We start from the raw sequence: 22,320 nt of genomic DNA, 5'->3' as shown, positions 1-22,320 counted from the left end.
GCAGTAAGGAAGCAATCAAGAAGTTAAAATGGAGGATAATGGTAAGAAAGGAGGATTTGGAATCAATTTTAGGTAGAAAAATGAAGACCTACCTGAGGGGTTGATATTTAAGCCGATGTCTAAAAAGCGAGAAAAAGGTAACCACAGAAGGGAGGCGGGAGGAGCGTCAGGCAGTGAGTCTGTGTGTCAGAACCCCTGGGTAGGAAAGAGCTTAGTCTGTTCTTGAGACTGCCAAAAGTTCATATGGCTGGAGCATAATGAGTAAGGTGACGTGTAGCATAAGAAATAGAGAAATAATAACCAAAGGAATTGTTGGCTTTGAGAAAACAAGAGATGGAACCTGTTAGCATTAGTAGTAGTTCAGGCTTTTATAGGGAGAGGGAAACTTTCGTCCCTATGACAAAAAGGAAAAATGAAAAGGCGGGTACATATGTGGGCATGTTTTTGATTTGGTGATGGGAAATGAGGGAATTTAGGTCTGATGATATGTATATTTTCATTGAGGTATGAGGAAAAGTGATGAGCAAAGCGAAGGGGGAAGGAAGAGAGATGGGAGAGATTCAAGAAAGAGGCCTGAGGATGAAATAGCTGTCTCTGGGTAGGAGAAACAAAGGGAAACAAAAGCATACTCATGGGTGCCCATTAGAGGTTTATTGTTATAAATATAAAAGGACATACTAGTCCATTTAATGGCAATGATATTTTATTGACAAAAATTCAGCAACTCAAGCCAGAGAAGGCACACAGTAGATTTTCAGCAATTGAATTGTTTCATATAGAAAGAGTGACAAAGAACAAAGCATCAAATGAAGCTGTAGAGAAGTAGCAGCAGATTTTGGAGAACCTTGTAAACCAAGATAATATACTTTCCTCTAAAAAGCAACAAGTAAACATAGAGAAGAGTAGGCATTACAGTATTATGAACTCTAATATATTATAAGTATGCTTAAATACAATGATTATTATTGATAGTTCTTTTAGATTATTCTCACTCTACAAATTCTTCCTCCTTTTCTAAGGTTTGATTCAGTGAGATAGTTTTGTAATCAAAATTAAATTGGCAGCAAACATCTTTTTTCCTTCGGAATAAGACTAAAATCAATCATTGAGTTTGCTTGAAATGATTTTAGGTACTGACATACTTGATTTTGTTTGAATGTGGATCATCACAATACCGTGGTATGATTTGAAAATAAGATATTGATTGATAGGAATTTATAGATGCAGACATATTTTATTCTAAATCCTAGAGTAATTTCATTGTAATTATGAGAAAAGCATGAAGTTTTTTTTTTTATCATGAACTTTACATGCAATGAACCTAAACCAAAAGTTTTACTAATGTTTATATTTCTTAAAATTTGTCCACTAGAAATTGGGGGATAATATGCTTCTAGAAGCAAGGAGATAATTTTTAAACTGGAAGATTTTTAACAATTATAATAATTAGGAAAAATACTATTCACTAAGAAATAGTATATATTCATTATAGTCATTCATTCCTCGACATTCTACAAATGCTCGTTTTGTGCTAGTGAGCAAAAAGATGCAAGGACAATCTCATAGAGCTTATAGACCAGTCAGTACAACACACATTAATCAAACAATCACACAAATATGTGATTATTTAGCAATTAGTGCATGAAAAAGTATGGAGATCTTTAGTGGCACAGTGACAACTTCTCTAGTCTGGAAGTTGGAGTCATCTTTCTTGAAGAAATAAAATTTTGAGTCAACATCTGAAGGATGAACAGGAGTTAACTCATTGAAGCAGAGATGAGAAAGGGAGGGAGCATAGCACTTTAGGGATTGTAGAAGCCAGTGTCATTACGAGGCTTCAGTGTCCATACAAGGAGTAAGACAAGTAAGAGAGGCAGGACTTTGTTGATTATCCAAGAGCAAAGGTAAAACCAAAGGATTTTAAGTAGTGGAGAAACATATCAGATTAGCATTTTTAAGAGAGCATCTGGTGCTGTTTGGAAAATAGCTTGGAGGGATGTAAGAGTAGAGACATGGAGGCCACTAAGAATGCTATAAGAATCAGTCCTGAGGCTATAATCCAAACCTGGACAGTGATAGCTTGAACTCAGGTGATCACAAGGAAGTTGTAGAAAATGGACAGATTGAAAAATGACTTAAGAGGTAAAATCAGCAGGAGTTTGTACTATGATGACTGTGGGGTGAGCTGTAGAGAGATATCAGGGATGATCTTAGGTTTCTGACTTGACATGACTAGTTAGATGGATGTGCTGTCACCTGTGATAGGGGCACTAGGAGAAAGGAATGGGTTGGGAGGGGTGGGATGGAGTAAGCTGAGGGCAGGGAAGATTGTGAGTTCATTTTGGGAGAATATTGATAAAACATCCAGAGTATGAAGAATAAAGGTCTATACCAAGACTTTGAAGATCTCCTACCTTCAGAGGCCAGAAAGAGAAAGGTGAGCAAGCAGAGCTGATCACAAACAGCGTTATAATACTTTGAGAAATACTCCGAAGAATCGTGGAGATATTCTTAGTCTAATAAAAATTCACCTTTTTAAAAAAATTCTTCCTCATTTATTAATACTATAACTGGTTATTGCTTAAAACTTTTGCTTTAAATATGATTATTCATTCTTCTTTATCTTTTCTAATTTAAGGTGGTTTGTTGGAAGTGTTCTGATTACAAAGCTCAGCTTGAATATGACGGTGGTAAATTGAGCAAAGTTTGCAAAGACTGTTACCAAATAATAAGTGGATTCACAGACAGTGAAGAAAAGAAAAGAAAAGGAATTTTAGAGGTACAAAATATTAAATTTTGAATATCTTTTAGATTTTTATACGAGGAACATAGAATTGTCTTTTAATCCTGAAAATACAAGTAACATGCTTGGTTATTTCTTAGTATTTAACATTTGGAGAACGGTGACCAAGATCATACTTTTGTTCTATATTGCTGAATTTGGAGATCATACTTGGTTGTATAGAAAGAAGAGAGGCAGTAGTATGTTAAACCAACATGCATTTGCGAGTGAAATATTTTGATTTTGTGAAGATAATTATAGTCAAATATTAAAGTATTAGTTGTCTCTTCTAACACCTAAATTATTATATTTTTTTTAATAAAAAAGCTTTTCTCTCAATTTAATCATACTGGCTTTGAGAACCACTGCATGAAATTATTAAAGTATTATTATCTGAAAAACTCTTCCAACTTATTGTACTACAAGTATCATTTAATAGCCATTGACAGTAATCTCTTAACTGCATTGAAATATTGAAATGCCTCACAAGTGAATTCGACTCATGTTTTAGAGGAAATTCAGACCCCTGAACCTGGGAACTATAATGCAACTTCTATCTGAAATGAGTTTCACACCCAAAGATATTAACAACATAAGGAATAAATTATATAATAAGGCCTTTGTGGTAGAAAGTTCAAGAGAGCCTAGAAAGTCTGTGAAGAATAGGCTCATGGTCAAAATTTTATGTATCTAAAGTCATAGACATACTAGTTTATTAAGAGTTTCTATGGTTTATTAAGAATTGATGAATGTTTATTGAGCATCTATACTCTATAAGCCTTCAAAGGTCATTTTGGGTAACTGAAAAGAATCATAACTTCAAGGTACATTTCGGGTTAGAGTATAGGCCCACAAACTAAAAGTTTAACTCTGAATTCTAGGGTATAGATGTTACCTGAATGGCAGACCAAATGGGACTTTTTTATGTCGGGCAGGGTGGGGGATGGTGTAAAGAACTGCTTTATTGGCTCCCATAGCCTCAGTAGTTAACAGCCACATCTGATGCTACCGACATAATATAATAACTTGTTTTGAGGGATGAGTTTCAGAATGTATCCATGAAATAAAAATCTCTAGGTAGTTTTCTAGAAAAACATACTTAGGGAAAAATCAATTACTAGGTTAATACATTTAATTAACTAAGTATATAATGTAAAGTCCATAAATAGAAGATAAGTATGTATGTGTTCATATTTAAAACTTGCTATGTGTCAATTAGTTTGTTATGTATGCTAGACCAAGGGTCAACAAACTTTCTGTAAAGGGCTGGAGAGAAACTATTTTAGTTTTTGCAGGCCAAGACACAAAACTGAGAATATTACTTCTATAACAAGAGAGAAAACATTTTCACAAATTTTTATTGATAAAATTTTAAATATAATAATTCAATATAATTTTTTAATATGATAATAAGAATAGAATTCTTTGGACGGGGAGATAACATTTGACTTAATTGGAGTCCAAATTTAGCTTTTCTTATGATCAAATTGATTTTAGATATTCATCTGTAAAAACTATTCTCAGCTCACAGGTAGTACAGGAACAGTTGGTAGGCTGGTGGGCCATAGTTTGCCAGCCAATGCTTCTTAAACTGTCTGTGATGAATGGCCAGTTTTATTTCTAAACCATCACAGCTCGGTATTTTGTAAAACACACAATCATGTGCTTGGGTGCCATCACAAAGTCAAATTTCTATGAAAGTTTCTCAATGCTTATTCTTACTCTCCGTGTTTATCTTGAACTGGTAACAAAACAGTTTGCAAACCAGCACTGTTTGGTGGATGACACTGAGTAGCACTACCCTAAGGATTTGAGTCACAGAAAATAGAAGCAAACCAATTACTTTCCATAATGTGTGTAATAAAAACCATCATTTAGTCAAACAATTTTGTTCCCTTTTTAGCCAATGATAAATGTGTGTGTGTGTGTATAATATACATTATATATACATTAAGAGGTAACCCAGAAAACTGTAAATGGCTCTACAAAAAGTTAATACAATTTTTAAAACTTTTAAATTATTTCAAGTTGCAGGACAAAGATTGCTGGTCAGTATTTGCCTTTTTGATATCGTATTCTTTTATAGTTGAAGTCGATATGCATTATGGTTAAAAATGCATATCGACTGTGGATCCAGACTTTCATCTTAGCAAGCAAATTCTTATATGTGTGATCTTGGGGAAGGTATTTCATCTCTGAACCTCATAGATAATGGATGTTGTAACTTCTTGGTATTGGTGTGAGGATTAAATGAAATAATACATATAGCAAGCTAAAGCGTCAGCATAGTAAGCAGTCAGTAAATGTTTAACTATTTAAATTCAAGGTCTGGTAAAAGAGAGTTTAAAATTGACTTAAATATTTTCTTATGCTAGTAATAGATGTAGATGAATGTTTAATGCAGATGAACCTTTTTGGATGATCCCAGGAGACATTTTATATAAACACATTGTACTTTATGATTATTTTCTTAACTTGTATTTCTTCTCTATCTGGCCCATTTTGTGTTTTCTTTCTCTCTTTCCAACATTTTTTTCTAGATTGAATCAGCAGAAGTATCTGGAAACAGTGTGGTGTGCAGCTTTCTGCAGTATATGGAGAAGTCAAAACCTTGGCAGAAAGCTTGGTGTGTGATCCCCAAACAAGACCCTCTTGTGCTGTACATGTACGGTGCCCCCCAGGTATAAACTGCGTCTGTCTGAAGGGACAGAGGTCACAGGGGTCAGAGGAAGGCGAGTGGGCACTGAACTCGAAATTCTCCCATCACACCTCCATAGAACAAGAGTGCTCAGACGGTTTCACTGTTTTATTAAACTAAAATTCAAGGTTATGTAAGCTGATCGATTCCTTTTATAGTCTGTAATTTCTTCACCCTCTGGATCATTCTCCCCTTCTCTCATTCCTATTCAGTGGGTTTGAGAAAAAGGTGGGTTGAAATAGGAAAGGGCATAGGGAGAAGGGGATGAAGAGAGGGAGAAACAAGAAAGAGGAGCATTTCCAATGACAGGACATGATAGTAAGCCCCTCCCTGCTTCGCCCCACCCCCTCCCTGCCTTCTTTCTCTGAATGGAGGGATCCCTGAAAGAGAAATTGAGAGTAAGGAGAATTTAAATAAACTTTAGGTTAACATTATCCGGTAACAAATTTTTGAGACCTATATGTGCATGGATCTGAGATAAGTCTTTAGGAACAACAGGCATGCAGGTTTAGCTTCTAACCAGAACAGCACTAGGCACTATGGACTGTGTAGTGCTTAAAAACAAACAAACAAACAAACAAAAAACTTAAACCAATTATACATTCACCTGGAAATATATAAAATTTTAAATGTACTGTTTTTTAGCCTATATCTACGTTAAGGACTGATAAAACATTTTTATTTTAGAAATAGACTTAAAATGCCAAGGTATACATTTTATTCTATTTCACTGTTTTTCTTATAACCTTTTCCTCTCCATGAATAAATTGATGCATGAATGAGTGACACAGCAAATAAAACTGTTTAGTAATGAAAAAATCATTAACATTTGCTGATTTTATATACTAAGATGACTATTCTTTTTTTCCTTTTTTCTCTGAATGAAGGGCTGAGTAGGATCCCTCACAGGGAAGAGGTATAGAGCCAATGAATCCTCACTGATTTGGGTGTCAGCTCTCTTTTGTTAATTCATTCAGCCAACATTATCCGTGGCCTCATGTACAGGTGCTGTCCTATGTGCTGGATCATAATTTCTATCTGTGGAGATCTCACAGAGCAAGTCTGTGTGGAATGGTGGTAGGAGAAGAGGTTGAAAAGGAACCAGATCACAGAGGGACATGCATAGCAAGCTAATACATCTCACACTCTTACGCACCATGTTTTTTTTCTTTAGGATGTCAGAGCCCAGGCTACCATCCCACTCCTGGGCTATATTGTGGATGATATGCCGAGGAGTGCAGACCTGCCACACAGTTTCAAACTGACCCAGTCCAAGTCTGTGCACTGCTTTGCTGCAGACAGTGAGGAACTGAAACAGAAGTGGCTGAAAATCATCCTTTTAGCTGTTGCAGGTGAGACACCAGATGGCCCTAACGAGCATTCGGCCGCCACCTTGGACGATCATCCTGAACCTAAAAAATCAGAATGGTGAATCCAGGACCAACCATAGTGTGGGGCTCTGAAGATTCAAAGCTCATGACATTCCCGGTTCTCCTTATTCATCTGTTTGCACTTTATGTCCAAAAATGTAAGCTCATAAATGCATCTGTTAGGGGATTACTTTCCTATGTTTATGTACTCTTAGTGAAATTAATGTGCAGAGCCATTCTACCTATAAAAGTTGAAAATAATGTGAAATATGGAGTGTTTTTAAATGAGCTACTCTGTGAATATGTACTTCTGTCTTGAAGAAAATGGTGTTAATCGATTCTATCACTATCAGGTTAGAATAGGCCACTTTCGTTTAAGAAATCTTTTAATGTCTTCTCTTTCACTTATAGGACTTGTAACAGTTTCAAAGATATACCTCCATGTTGCCAAAATAGATCTATGGTTAAAAAAATACAGGGACAGTTTAGGCTATTGTATTAACTTATTTAATTTAGTTTATAAAGCTCAAGCTGCATAAATAATGTATGTCCTTTTAAAGCAAAAGACAAAGGAAAAATTGTTGGTGTTCAAACTTTTGACTTATGAAGAAAAGATAATACTTGTTTTTGTAGAAATAATTCTAAGAATAAAATATCTTAAGTATATAGCAATTATGTATATATAGCATTAAATATAAATATATGTATATTATACATGCTTTTCAGCTTTAGGTTCATATTTGTCTCTAATTTATTTTTAAAATCTAAAGCATGTTTTATCTTGGAATTGAACAATGTTCTAAACTTAAGAAATGTTTTTGGTGATTCATGTTTAACTGATTGACATCTAAGGGTATTGATATTTTTATAATAAGAAAAAGCAGTAATTTATGTGGCATGGGATATGTTAGTGAATTCCAACAGTATTTTTAAAGTACTTTTTTTTTTTGTTCTGTGCCTATTTAAAACAGTGCCTCTCTTTGAAGGTGCTAATAATTCCTGTTTAAATATAAGATGAGGGTTTAATTAAGCTTCAGTGTTGATTATTCTGAGATAAAGTAATTTTGTTCACTGGGATGGTCAAAGTCCTTTTACCTTTTACAATCCTCCAATCATTGCAGCAGTTAATATCAGCTTATACAAAAAATTCACCAAAATCTAAACTGTACAAAATGCCTGACCTTACTCAGCACTGAGACATATGGAAACTACATTTACTGTAATGTTTTTCCTTTCCATAAGACTGTTAAACATGGTAAATGAGGACTATATACAAGTAACACTTAAAATGACTGTGTGCACCTATTCTTTGTCAGATATGAAACAAAATTCACATGTGATGACCTGCGGGGGTGGATAGATATTAAAAGAAGTTTATGCTCAACTCTTTAAACTCATCGCTAAAGAAGAGAGAGGGGAAATCACAATATTGAAAAGCAATATTTTAATGGTAGGTTTTAGGGAGGTACAGATGATGAAGAGAGTCTGAGCATTTTTTCCCCTTTTATTTTTCTGGGGAATCTTAATAGACAAAATTTACATTCTTGTGATGAAAGCTGCTCTTCATTATATTGTAGTTATTAAAATCTTGTCTTAAGTCGGCTTTTTAACTTAATCCTTTTCTCGAATTAGATCTTTTTCTTTTCTTTCATTTACCCTCTTATGCCCTAAACATTATCACTTTTAATTTATTAGTCTAGAAATCCACAAGAATGACCTCTCTATTCTCAGCCTTTGGGGATTACACCTTAAATGTAGAATAGAGTCACTCAGAAATGAGATTTCTGCTCATTTATTTGGGCAATCTTAAGAAATATTTGAAATGTCACTTTTCCTCCACCCAAAGGAACAGATAAACTAATTATGGCTGACATGATTAGGTTCCCTTCCTCCATAAAATGAATACCAGCCATGATCATTTACATTAAGCCTAATACTTGGAGCCAAAAAGAGATAAAGGTAATTTTTTCCTATTAAATCAGGGTCTAACTAAGAAATATTGTGCATTGCTTCTCTTTTCTAGTTGCCAACTGTTGTGTGTGTCTGTATACAACATGTGTGTTTATGGGAGGTTATTGAGGTTAAACAATAGCTATAGATGATGCTTTGGTTTACTTAATCTCAAGAAAAGAGAAGCAATGAAAATGTAGAATGGTTATCAGGAGAAGATAATATTTGTAAATGTGGATAGAACAATGGAAATGTAAGGGCCAATTATAAGATTTATTTATAGGCCAGGTTATTTTTAAAACTTTTGAACAGCAAAAAGACTGTACTTCCCCTCTTAGTCAGTTCTTTGCCTGCAGTGGAAGTAACATGGACACGCTCAAGTTTTGGCTCAATAAATGTTATGTTATTTAATTTATAATACTGAAAGACTACTCATGTGAAGAGAATATTTGTTATCATGCTCTTAGGTATTACCTTTAATTTGTTTTAAAAATTAGAAATAGTATTATAAGAAGAGAATTTCTGGTTATTCAGTCACCATCTTCACATCCCACCCCATGTTCTTTAGCCAAGCACAAAAAGCAGCAATGAAGCAGCCTTACCTGTTTCTTATTAAAGAATCACTAATGCTTTTACTTGGAGAAAGGCAAAGGAATACTGTTAGCCTCTCAACTAAACCAAAAGACCTCAAAGTGTGATTGGTTACAAGAATAATCTATGTTTTTTGCTTTCTGAGGTACCTGAGCAGTCATGACAAATTGAATCTAAAAAAATAATTGGTTGCTTTCCTATTAAAACCAACATTCCATATGGGTCTTATTCTTTATTTTCTCTAATTTGGTACTTTCCAAGCCATCTTTTCTTTAAAATGCCCTTCCTCCAACCTTAAAAAATACTTCTTTGATAAAAACTGCTATTTATTATAAAACATTCCAATTTTTTAAGCTTAATTTTTGCTTTATTAAAAGTCTACCATTGGTATATTAAGTATGAAATATAGTGCAGACTGATCTCCAGGTTTTAAGTGGGACTCAATAATGAAAAACACCACCAGCCACTTTTGTAATAATGGCATCTACAATGCTATCATGTATGCAAGCAATAAAACTCTTCAGGGTATGCTTTTATACTGACATTTTAATATAAACACCCCTAGCCACAAGGACATAAAGAATTAACTTCTAGAAGTGATAATGCAACTCATTGCTCAGTATAGGGAAGAGAAAGTGTGTGTGGGTGGGGAAGTGGGCATTGTTCCTTGGATTCAAATATCTATCAAAAGCATTTTACTTTTCAAAGGGCATGGATGGTGAAACAATTGAAGCACATGTACATCTCTTTATCAAGGTACATTTCATTTTAATACAACATACAGGATGCTGTACTTATCTTCACTGAGTGACCTACTCTAATTTTTTAAAATTACCAAACTTTTTTTAAGAACTAGCCTTTTAAATGTACCCTGTCCCCATATATTTTAAAAAGAATACTTGCTGTAGTCATAAATATATAAAGAAAACTACAAACTTCATAGTATTACGGGGTTGTTAAAGATTCATTGATGCCTTCTAAAAACCTTATATCAAAAATACTGCAAGTTCACTATTATGTCTTACTTTTTCTTGTCTACTTTGTGAAAACAGGGTGTTTTATTCTCTTCAAATTTTAGATCTCATTTCTGGTTATACTCAAAGCCTTAAGTTCTTATTCTGAGCATTTTGTCTGTGATAACTCTGATAATGATATTTCTGGGCTGTATCTGTCCTGAGGAAAAGGCACCAACAGGAGCAAATAAAGTTCTAAGGAACAAAGGTGTCCTTGCTACAATGCAGAATAGAAAATTAGTTAAAATTTTCTACATCACATGATGTTCATGTTAGCGGTTCTAAAATTAAGCACATGGTATTTATAAGCTAAAATTAATTCAAAAGACAAGAATGTCTTTGAAACTAATAATAAAATAAATGTTTTTTTAAAAAGATAATGTCTTAACGTTTTCATTCTTAAGTTTTGTATTCTTCAAGAATGTATTAATATAAAAACTGTGGCTAACCAGTTCTTATTCTTAGGACTGTATTGACATCTGTAGTGGATTATGTTATTTCTTTATTCTCATCCAATTTTAGTCGAATCAAATTGTTCTTTACTTTCATATCACTACCTATTATAGATTCTCCAGATTTAGAAAATATGGGTATGATATATAAAGACCAGTAGATCTACTTAAAAAACCCTTTCTGTGAATTTATGCGTATATGTACATATGTAAAAATACTATTTCCAATTCTGTTTTTTCATAGGAATGAAATTTTTATAGAAATTGTTCTTTTTAATTTAAATACTCTAACATAAGTTATTTACATGGATTTTCAGTATAATTCGTTCTTATGTATGCCCATAATCATGTCATGAGAAGATAACTTTGCTTTCTTTACTGATATGGTAGAGAGGATTAAGATTAGAAACTGAAACAAGAATGAACAGGGAGGTGTACAGAAAGAGACTGCTGGTCTCCAGATCAGAGCAATGTGTGTTAAGAGAAAAATACTTAAACTGCAGAAGAGATATAAACTATAAAATATAAATATATAATTGCATACTGGTGGGATCTATTGCACCCAGGCCTTTCACCTTGACCTCTAAATTATACCATGAGCATCTTGTCATTACTTTCTTTTTTTATTTAGGCTTTAAAAGAAATAATTTCATTCGATTGGGCCATTTTCTGTACAGTTAACTGAGGTAAAAATCCCTCTGAAGTCTATCATGGTCTTTAACTTTCTGGAGTGAACGTTGGGAAGAGTGCAGTGTTCTGAGATGAAATAGCACATGGCTTCTACAAAGATCATTTTTAACTTGGGGTCAATGAGGTTTACATGATAGTCATCTCTTCCTAAAGTTCGTTATAGATCGAGTTAGTGAGATTAGGTAGATTTAGTGAGAAATTAAATCAAGAAATCTCACTGTAGCATATTTTAATAAGTGAATACTAAATATATAGAGTGATATATATATCACTTTGGGAAGAAACAAAATAGTCTGTGGGGACCATTATGATAACAATTGCATTATATATTACACATTATATGGATATTAGAAAGTATCACTTGGGGGTGGGGGATCTCCCTTCATTAACAATCATGTCTGTATATAAAACTGATTTTTGTTTTCATTTTTCCCAAACTAGCATTTCATTTTGTGAGTGACAATTGACTGGTATTTTTGAATAAGTGTTATCTGGGATTTGAATTGTTGACTGATCAGTTTGAAAAGTTATGTTATCAGAATTTTAGAGCTAAATGTGAAAAAGTACACAAAAGTAATTTTTCTTTTCTAGCTATATGAATGTAAAATACTTGCAGATACTGTATATATTGTGTAACATATGTATATTTGGTCATAAAGGCAGAATTGGAAACAATGTAAAATTAAGCACCTTAATTCCTGTTAAATATTAAATATTTGTATCTTGTAAATAAATACATCCTTAAATGAATACTAAAGACTTACATGTTATTTTAGTTGTGGTTATATATGTTCAGTTCACAATGATTTTGGTTGTCAAAATTTTGGTTTGCTCCTTCTCCCTCCCTCCACTGTTAAATATGCAGCCAGGGGACACAAGCCAAATCATGTTACTTCTCTACCACAGTCTTGGGCGGAGGTCCCCATTTCACTCAGAACAAAGCCAAAGTCCTTTGAGTGGCCTTGGGAAAGGCCCTATATGTCTTCCCGTTATTACCACCTGGTCCCATATGTCTCTTTGCTTTTCTTTAAACAAGCCAAGTATATTCCAGCCTTATAATTCACACAACTGGCTGTTCTTTCTTCATGCAATGCTTCTTCCCAGATATCTTCATAATTAACACTTTGCCAATTTAAAGTCTGTGCTCATATCTCACCACCACAATCTCACTTGACAAGGATATCTTAGATTACAACTGCCTCCACTACCAGCATAACACTCTCATTCTTTCTTAACCTGATCTATTTTTTCCCAGAACACTTATAATCTTGTAACACACTAGTTAATTAGCTATTTTTGTGTTTGTTTTTATTGTCTGTCTCCAACTACTAGAACATACGCTCCATAAAGGTAAGGATTTTTATCTGTTTTGATCACTGATGTCCCCAACCCCTAGAATAGTGCCTGGCACATTGTAGGCACTCAATAAATACTGAATATAAAAGTTAGGTTATATAAAAGGGAAAAAAATGAAGAAAATTTTTCTTCCAAAGTGTTCAATTGTTAGGGTACAGACCTTTGGAAGAGCGACTGAGAGAAAAATCAACATTTTATATGACTAAATTGTTTTAATAACAAAGCCAGATTCCTGGTTAAGGGCTTAAAACATAGCCAAGGATTTAAAATACAATGGCGAAAGTCTTAGCCTTTATGTGATCTACTCTTGCTTTTACAAAACCAGTCTCAACCTATTGTCACCACCATCACCAGGGCATCTGGATTGTGAGGAAATTAGAGGCAGCTGGTCACTGTTCCAGAAAAAGCCAGAGACACTGAAAGATATACATCCTGAGGAAGTGGGGCTGGCAGAGAGGACCTGGCCCAAGGTGTGGATAATGAGCACTTACTCTGCAATCATTCTCTTAGAGAGGAAGTGATTCATTTGTCGTTTTTGTCCTGCATTTAAGTAAAAACAAAGCCAAGTTGTTTTGTCTCAATAAAGGAAACACTCCTCTTTTATACAGTAAGATGGCACCCTGTAATCCATTATGGTGTTTTCAATATTTTTAGTTAATCACTTAAATATATCGTTATCATGCACTGAACAGAGTTCTGAGTTGCCGATCCTAGGATCCAGTTGTTTAGGTGATGTCCAAGTCTGTGAGCAAAACTCCAGGATGCTGCTACTTGGAGCTTTGAGTTGGCTTAAGGGCTCGGTTCACCTTTTACCAAAGAGTGCGCCTTGGTCTCAGGGAGATGAAATAACTGTAAAAGCTTGATTAGTAACATCAAATTTTAATTCTTCTAATGGTCACATTTTAAAATGTATGAAGTTTTTTTTCTTTTTTAATCTAGAGATAACGAGGAATTCCTGCATTAGTGAAGTTTTGTCAAATTGAGGGTCAAGAGAATTGAGTTCTAATCTTGTCTCTTCTAGTAACTCGAGCTGTGAACCTAGGCATGTCATTTTACCTCTCTGAGCTCTGGTTTCCTTATTTGTAAAATACTACTGTTGGACTAAAATTTAAAATGACGAAAATTGCTAATGTTCCTTTAGGCACTAGTATTATAATCTTATTTATATATTTGTTATTGTTCCCCTGATTCTACTTGCCTTTGAAAACCTATTTTGGTATCATGTGCAAGTATAATTTAATTATATGTAAAAAAATACACAGTCACTTACATTTTTCTAGTTGTTCTTCAAGTGCTTCCTTAATATAGTGCTATACGGAGAATCTTCTCTCCATTGCCATTCAGCCAGAAGATTCTGATATCCCAGCCAAAGCCAGTGGGCATCAGTGGATTCTGTGAGTACAAATTAGGTAGTTGGTGGACTCAGCATTAGTGCTGATAAACATAAAAATCTCTTTAAGAGTCAGAGTTTTTACTCAGGCAAATAGGTTGGGCTGATTGTCAGATAAGGCATTCTAGGTGCTGAGAAGACTTTTGTAGGGGCCATTTGTGCCCTGGCTGAACTATGCCTGGAGTCTGATTCCTAACCCATAACATACTTATCCTGTACCATCTACTTGTAAAAAGGCCAGAGTTGGCCCCGTGATTTCACTTTTATACACCTAAGGATACCATTAATGAAATTAAAAGACAGAATGCATGTTGAGAAGAAATGTTTACAACATATATAGCAAAACTTTTTTCCATAATAAATATAAAAAACTGACAGATTAATATTTTAAAATATTGATGCGATGGGAAAAAAAGGCAAAGAATATGAATAGATAATATAGTCACAGAAATATAAAGAACCAATATATGCAAAAATTCACTAATAATGAAATACAAATAAATGATTACTTTTTTAACCTATTAAATTAGCAAAACAAAATATTGATATTACCCTAGAGCGGGTATGGGGAAGTGGGTACTTAATACACTTTTATTTGAAGTACAAACTGCCACACCAATCTTTATTTAAATTTTAAAGATGCATACCCTTCGACTTAGAAATTCCATGTCTAGGAATATATCCTACTGAAATACTAAGAAAAGTATGAATATATACATATATAAGGATATTTTCTACAACATCGTCCACAATAAATTCAAAATGATCTATCTATCATCTACCAAGAGAAAAACTGTTAAATTATAATCTTTACAAGAGAATATTATGCAGCTGTTGGAAACACTATTTTTTGGATTTTTATGTATTGATATGGAAGATATCTATAACAGCAATGAGTGAAGAAAATCTACAATTAAAGGAGCTTTTTTCGAGTTATTTGTAGTATGATCTAATTTATGTTATAGATTTGTCAGAACAGTAAAAAGTATGAATAGACAGAAGCTATTAAGGGTGGTTCCCATCTGGAGAGTATGATCAGAAGTGAGGCCTTTTTCGTATTTTATATTATTTAATGACATTGTTTTGGATCTAATTGTGTCCCCCCTAAATTTATGTGTTGAAGCCCTAATCTCCAATGTGACTGTATTTGGAAATAGGGATAATTAAGGGATAATTAAAGAGATAATTAAGGTTCAATAGCCATAAGGCTGGAGCCCTAATCTGATAGGACTGGTGTCCTTTTTAGAAGGGGAAGAGTCACTAGAGGGCTCTCTCTGGCCACATGTGCACAGGGGAAAGGCTATGAGAAGACACAAGGAGAAGGCAGCCAACTGCAAGCTAGGAAGAAGTACATTACCAGACACCAACCTTGCTAGCCACTAAAGCAAAGCCCACAGGAAGGAAGATGAAATACTTTTCGAACAAGCCATTCTTTTATTTTTCTGTTTATCTTTTTGGTCACTATTTTATGGTTTCTTTAACACCTTTCTTCTGCCTCTTCACTGTCCCTATTACCCATTGCCCTTGGTTATTTTTTTTCTTTTTTCCTCTGGACAGGCACACCTATTCTAAATTTGTCCCAGTGTCTCCATGGCCATTATTACCACCCAGGTATACATTACCATCATTTATGACTTGAATTACTGCACCACTCTCTATCTGGTTTCCCATTCTCCCTTACCTCAGCCCAATCCACTTGGATTGGGGTGATCTTCATAAAAGACATAAGATCATGTGTCTCTGCTCATTCTGATTTTCTCTATCACCTTCAGGTTACATCTCTAGCTCCTCATTCTCACGAGTTCATCTCTGACTGTCCAGCTATTAGCCTTGCCACTCACCATTCCCTCACAGACCCTCCTGCCCTATACTTAGCCACACTAAAAGCATCCAGAATGTATCATGTTTTACACTTCCTCTTCCCTCTGCCTGGTTTGAAAGTTCTTTCTCTTCCTCTGGTCAACTCCTTTAATCCAGGAAGCCCAGGCTATGTCCTTTTCCTATGTGCTGACTTCTGCTATATTAATTCTGATTACTTGTTCATTTCTTCTTGAGAGTAGGGAGTGAGAAGAAAGGAGATTTGAGGAATCTAGAGGAATGTCAATGACTGTTTTGCTCACCTTTGTATCTTTATTACTTATAGTATTTAATGCTATTCTTCTGTTCTCATTTTTTTTTTTGTTCACTTTTGTTTTTGCTACTGGTGTGAAAAGTAGCACACATTTAAGACTAATGTCTAGATTTGGGTTGCATCATTTTCTACATTTGCATTAACTTACTAGGACTGCTAATGCTTTTTAAAAACTTTTATTTTGATTGTAGTTAGCATCCATAGTAGTTATATTTTTATTTCTATTTCATATATCAGGGGTTGGGAGTAAGATCATGGCTTCTTAAAGAGGATGACTAAGGCAGAACTTTTCCCTCATGCTGTACTAGTTCTAAAATAACAATGTGTGGACGTGGTTCCATAGTGTAGTGGTTAGCATGTCTGCTTTACACACAGAAGGTCCTGGGTTCGTGCCCCAATGGAGAGACAGACCATGGTCTATGGCCATGCCACCCTGAACAAGCCTGATGTCTGATCTTGGAAGCTAAGCACGGTCGGGCCTGGTTAGTACTTGGATGGGAGACCACCTAGGAAGACCAGGTGCTGTAGGGCATAAAAAATAATAAGAAGAAATAAGAAATAAATAAAATAAAATAACAATGTGTTAGTCACTGACTAGCTGGGACGAAGTATATATATATTATGCAAAACTTTCAGTCATCCAAATATCCATCCATCCATCCATTTAGTCAAACATTCAGTAACTAAAGAGGAACTAGAATAAATAAAAGCCATCATAAAGAAAAAGTCAACTGTTATATAAACTTTTAGACATATTATATATGCTGTGATTAGTACTTTATATTATACTGCTTTATTCACTAATTTACTAATTGTATCACTGACGTGTCTTACCATCTACCACAATTGTATGTAATTTCTAGGCAATTGGTTCTTAAAACTCAAAGTGACTTATGCTGTCCTCTACTGTTTAGATGAACTGGTTGGAGAATTAGAAAGAAAAGATGTTCAAAGTCTCTATTATACCTGGCTGCTAAACTAAGAAATCCAGGATAGATGTTCCTTTTGTTTACTACTGTGTACTACTGAGACTTTGATATGAAAGATAGCTAACCAAGGGCTGAAAAGTTAAATTTCTCTCAGTGTAAAATGCGGGCTTATGGAATTGGTGTAAGGAAGACATAAAAGAAGCCTGAAAAACAGAGGAGAAAAGAGATTTGAGGAGCTTCTAAGAATGCCAAACAACATTTTGAGAATGTAGAGTGCAGCTGTAGAGAAAAGAAGCTAATGAGAAATTCCCAGAGACAGGGTAGATAAAGTAGTTTAAGAACAGAGATGTCTTAACATGGAATTTTCAATTGTTGGCATCACTATGGTGTAAAATCACTCTATTATCTCAAACAGTTAGTAAAACATGTCATATGTTTTGAGGGTGGGAGGATTAAAAGAAACTAAATTCTATTTGTGTATGGGTATGGAGCAAAGGGAAGAAAGTAGTCCAGGGAGCAAAGGAGTCTACCACTCTTAATTGTGTTGCCACACTGCCCTCTGATGGGCTGCCAGTATCTCGCCAGATGCAATTGCTGGACTCCACCATCTGCAGACAGTTTGCTGCATCTGCAGACAATTTCCTGCACCTGCTGACAATATCTGTTAAGCTTGAGGCCTGAGGAGTAGGACAAAGTGATTACAGCTGTCTATCATCTTTGCAAAATATGAGCAGGGTTTCTCATCAAAATTCTATATTTTATATTAACTTTAGATCTTCACTTTCCACTATGATTCGAAGGCATGGATAATGGCAGCTTGGCTATTAGTGATGATCAATATGTTGGCATTAAACGATTTGAATACTTATGCTATAAAAATAGTCTGAATGATTTTTTGCAAGAACGATTGAAAACTGTCCAGTTATTAATTTAATTTAAAATAAACTCTCTCATTAGGGATTTTAAGTTAGAACAAAGCCAGCCTACTCCCTAGCAAAAGTAACTTGGCTGCTATTCTGATGAATCCTATGCCAAGCCAACCTCATATGTTTTGGCTGGGTTTGATTGCAAATCCTAGTTGCAACTGTACCAGTTTAGAGCTGCTTAGATCTTTGTTATTCCAGACTTTCCGAGTAAAAGAAAACTCCAAGTTTACTCGAATAGTATTATATAACAAACATCATACTAGATAATGGAGATAACTAGCTAAATATGATACCACTTCTGCCTTTAGTGAGCTCACTGTTGGCTAAGGGGAAAGGGCTTGTTACTTACTGTCATGTCCACAGTCCCCCTCTTCCTTTACTAAATACAGTGCCTGGCTTAGATCCATACGCCTAATAGGTACTTGGTAAGTATGTGCTGAAAAATGAGGGAATGAATGAAGAAATGAGGCAGTATATATAGAGGTTTTGATCCCGGCTCTGCCACATATTAGCTATGTAAATGTATCACTTTACTTAAACCTCTAGAGCCTCAGTTTCCACATCTGTAAGCCTATCCCACAAGGCAACTGTAAAATGCTTAGTGCAGTGCCTCACATACAGTAAATACTCAATAAATAATAGTTTAATAATATTGTGTGAAAAGGGCAACAAGGAAAAGAGGGAGTGATTATGGGGATTATCTTAGATTATGTCCTAACATGTACATTCAGAACTATGGATAATTGTTGGCTTTGAAAATTTTTTTATGGTAAATAAGGAGTCTACTTTATTTTCCAAAACCAATTTATTCCATGTGGTAAGAAACATGATCTCTGGTGACAGTGACCACATCCTTATAGCTCCATAACAAGACATAGAAAATTCTCTGGTTAACTCAAGTTAAAAATTTCTCAGGGAAGGCCTCTAAATGGCCTGCTTGGGTCATGTCCATGCCCAAACCAATCGCCTTAACATGGTGTAGTAGGCAGAGTCACGATCCCTCAAATACATCCAAGTCCTAATTCCTGGAACTTGTGAACTTTATGTAACAAAAAGGACCTTGCAGATGAAAGGTACAGCCTGGGATAAGGAGCTTGTCCTGGGTCATCCAAGTGGGCCAGATTGTCCTGGATTATCCAGGCGAGCTACTCAGATCATGGGTTCTTAAAAGCAGAGAATCTTTCCTGGCTGTGGTCAGAGAAAGATATAATGACAGATGAAGGGTCATAGAGATGTAACATTGCTAGCTTTGAAAGATATAGGAAGGGGGTCAAGAGTTAGGAATGTGAGCAGTCTCAAATCAAGGAGATGGACTCTTCCATAGAGGCTCCAGAAAGGAATGCAGCATTGACGAAACATTGATTTTAGCCCAGTGAGACCCACGTTGTACTTCTGACTTACAAGGCTATAATAAATTCTTGTTGTTTTAAGACATTAAGTTTGTATTAATGTGTTAAGGCAGCAATGAGGAACTCATATACCAGGGAGACAGGGAGACACCTAGTTTCATTTCCTCCCAAGATTTGCTCAATCTCATTTGCCCTGAAGCAGCTTGGTCAGTGAGTTCCCCTGCAGCCTCCACCGTTGTCTGCTCACTTCATCCACAGGAATAAATTGATTTGAGAGAATGAAGTAGATGATGCAGAGATAAGCGGTAGAATTCTCATCCTGCCTGAGCCCCTGGTTACAGTAATTTTTGAGGTCAAAGTCATGCTGGCTCTTTGGTTGTATAAGTTAATTAATTCTTCTTTTTCAGCCAGTTAGTATGAGTTAAATTTCTGAGACTTGCAAGCAAATTGCCTTTCCTAAATTATAAACCTACAGTAAGAGAGGGATAGCTGAAAGAGGACTTTTTTAAAAAGCCTTTGGAGACATTACCTGATAATGGCTTAATTTGATTTCATAGCAATTCACTGAGAAACACATTATCATCCTACTTTAGATGGGCGAAGTCATACTTATAAGCTAAGTGGCTTTCTCACAAGCAAGAGTGTTCTGAATTTAAAATGTGAAAACCCAAATTTGTTGGCTTTCTTTCCAGTGAAACACATAGCACATAGAGTATCCTGCCTTATATTTTTAAAAACACTGTTATCAAATTAGAGCCACTCTTCTTCAAGGCCTCACCACTTCCTGTTTCTCTAGCCTCAGACAATTTTCGTCCGTGCCTGATGAACTCAATGCTCTAGTGCAGCGGTTTCCAACCTTTTTGGCACCAGCAACAAGTGCTCCTATGAGAATCTAATGCCTAACGACCTTAGGTGGAGCTGAGACAGTGATGCTAGTGCTGGGGAGCAGCTACAAATACAGATGAAGCTTTGCTCCCTTTGCTCACCTCTTGTTGTGTGGCCCGCTTCCTAACAGGCCACGGTCCAGTACTGGTCCATGGCCTGGGGTTTAGGGACCTCTGCTCTAGTGTCTAAACAGGTACTGGACAAACCTGCTTAAATCTAATTGGCAGTGGTTGTGATAGGAAACTTTTGAGCACTGGCCATGTGATCATTCTTCCTTCTAGAAAAGCAGTCATTATTGTTCCTAAAGCATGTTAAAACTGTGATGTTCCATCACAAGAAATATTTTATAATTTAAATGGAAGTATATAATGCCACGTAAAATTCATGACAGTTGTCTTTCTGGAATGTATGCTTGCTCTTTTGATGTTGGCATTAGCAAAGAGGAAAAAACTATGTCTGCGCCACAAATAAGGGTAAAACGGTTGTAGTTGCATTATTTTTGCCCCAGGGCACATCTCCCATGAAACAGTTACTGGTTATACCCATGGAGCTTCACTATGAGCCAACTTCCTCTCTTTTGTCTGCTCTGTTTTTTGGAGTTTTGAAATTTTCTCTGAATGGCTCTGAAATTTTTGTTTTTAAAAAGAATCAAAGAGAAGGGAATGTTTATAAAACTTGATAAGATGCCTAACACCACTAGTAGACCTTCAGGTCTCAGCTTGTTCAAAAATATCTATTGAGTACCTATCATGTGTCCTGCTGAACAAATCAAGCATATCCCCCAGGGTTAGCGTGTATGGCTGTACTCTTGAATGGTACCTACTCAAGTGGTGCAGTGCATAACTTCCACTATGACTGGTGGGCCTTGCCCTTATGGAGATTAAATCTAGTGACTTCTGGGAAGTCTTGCTTGAACTTTCTCTCTTCCCCATTAGACTAGAAAAAGTGCTCTTATTATGTGGTCCATAATACACCCAATCGTAAGACTTTACCCATTTATTTATAATGGTTCTCAGTTGGATTGTAAACTCAGAGAGTATTATTATTCATCATTTTCTATGCGCTATGGATGCATCACTGAATTAAATAGTCAAAACTCCCTGGCCTCTAGGATCTGATAATCTAGGTTATTCTAGCAAAAGAAGAGAGAGCAAATAAGTTAAATGTGTAGCATGTTAGATGGAGATAAATTCTATGGAGAAAAATAAAGTATGGAGGAGGGTTTTCTCCTTACCTACTTTAGATCTTTGCTCAAATGTCCCCGCCCCCCCCTTTTTTTTAACTTTAAGATAGGAAACTATGGAAGTTCGGTGTAGAAGGAAGATACTGTCTAAAAAGAAAAACATTTAAGAATAGAACAGTAGGCACACTTAGCAAAAAGCTACCAAGGCGGTTATCAGATCTCCACTTTGCAAGGAATCAGGTCACAACGAATAACATTTTACACGGAATATAGAGAACAAGGACCTAGCCCTTTCCCTCTAAAACTGACACTCTGAGTCTTGATGAACACGTTTTTACAAAAATCCTGGAGAATCCGCCTGTTCTAACATGGCTGATTTTTGTATTATTGCAAAATAGCACCCCACACCTTCTAGTATCAGCCTACAGACCTTCTGCACCTAGCTGAAGTATCTGAGGTTGTCATTTAAGCCTTTCCAACCTGCTCTTATAAAGCGTCCTCATGAGGAAATGGCATCTTGGATTAATCAAGAGACTCTATAGTACTTAACACATATTTGGCATAACACGTCTTGAGGACAAGATAAGCATATCGCTTCCCTCCTGCTTTCCGGGCCTCGCTCCCC

At 35.5% G+C, this 22,320-nt stretch overlaps 1 protein-coding gene and 1 pseudogene across 4 annotated transcripts in view; both read left to right on the top strand.

Moving 5' to 3' along the window:
• FGD4 (FYVE, RhoGEF and PH domain containing 4) overlaps positions 1-12,296 on the top strand; it is a 169,196-nt gene extending 156,900 nt beyond the window's left edge. For all 4 annotated transcript variants that reach the window (XM_039882340.1, XM_039882342.1, XM_039882343.1 and 1 more), the window contains exons 15-17: positions 2,639-2,779; positions 5,323-5,463; positions 6,655-12,296. In XM_039882340.1, the coding sequence (XP_039738274.1) occupies positions 2,639-2,779; positions 5,323-5,463; positions 6,655-6,912 (540 nt within the window). In that variant the 3' untranslated portion in view covers positions 6,913-12,296. The remainder of the gene's footprint in view (positions 1-2,638; positions 2,780-5,322; positions 5,464-6,654) is intronic.
• A 4,542-nt stretch (positions 12,297-16,838) lies between these two features.
• LOC120618742 (uncharacterized) lies at positions 16,839-16,954 on the top strand (annotated as a pseudogene).
• Positions 16,955-22,320: the final 5,366 nt, after the last annotated feature.

This window comes from Pteropus medius, unplaced genomic scaffold (assembly GCF_902729225.1).
Source record: "Pteropus medius unplaced genomic scaffold, Ma_sr-lr_union100, whole genome shotgun sequence".
Taxonomy (NCBI): domain Eukaryota; kingdom Metazoa; phylum Chordata; class Mammalia; order Chiroptera; family Pteropodidae; genus Pteropus; species Pteropus medius.
This window is presented reverse-complemented; position numbering and strand designations above follow the sequence as displayed.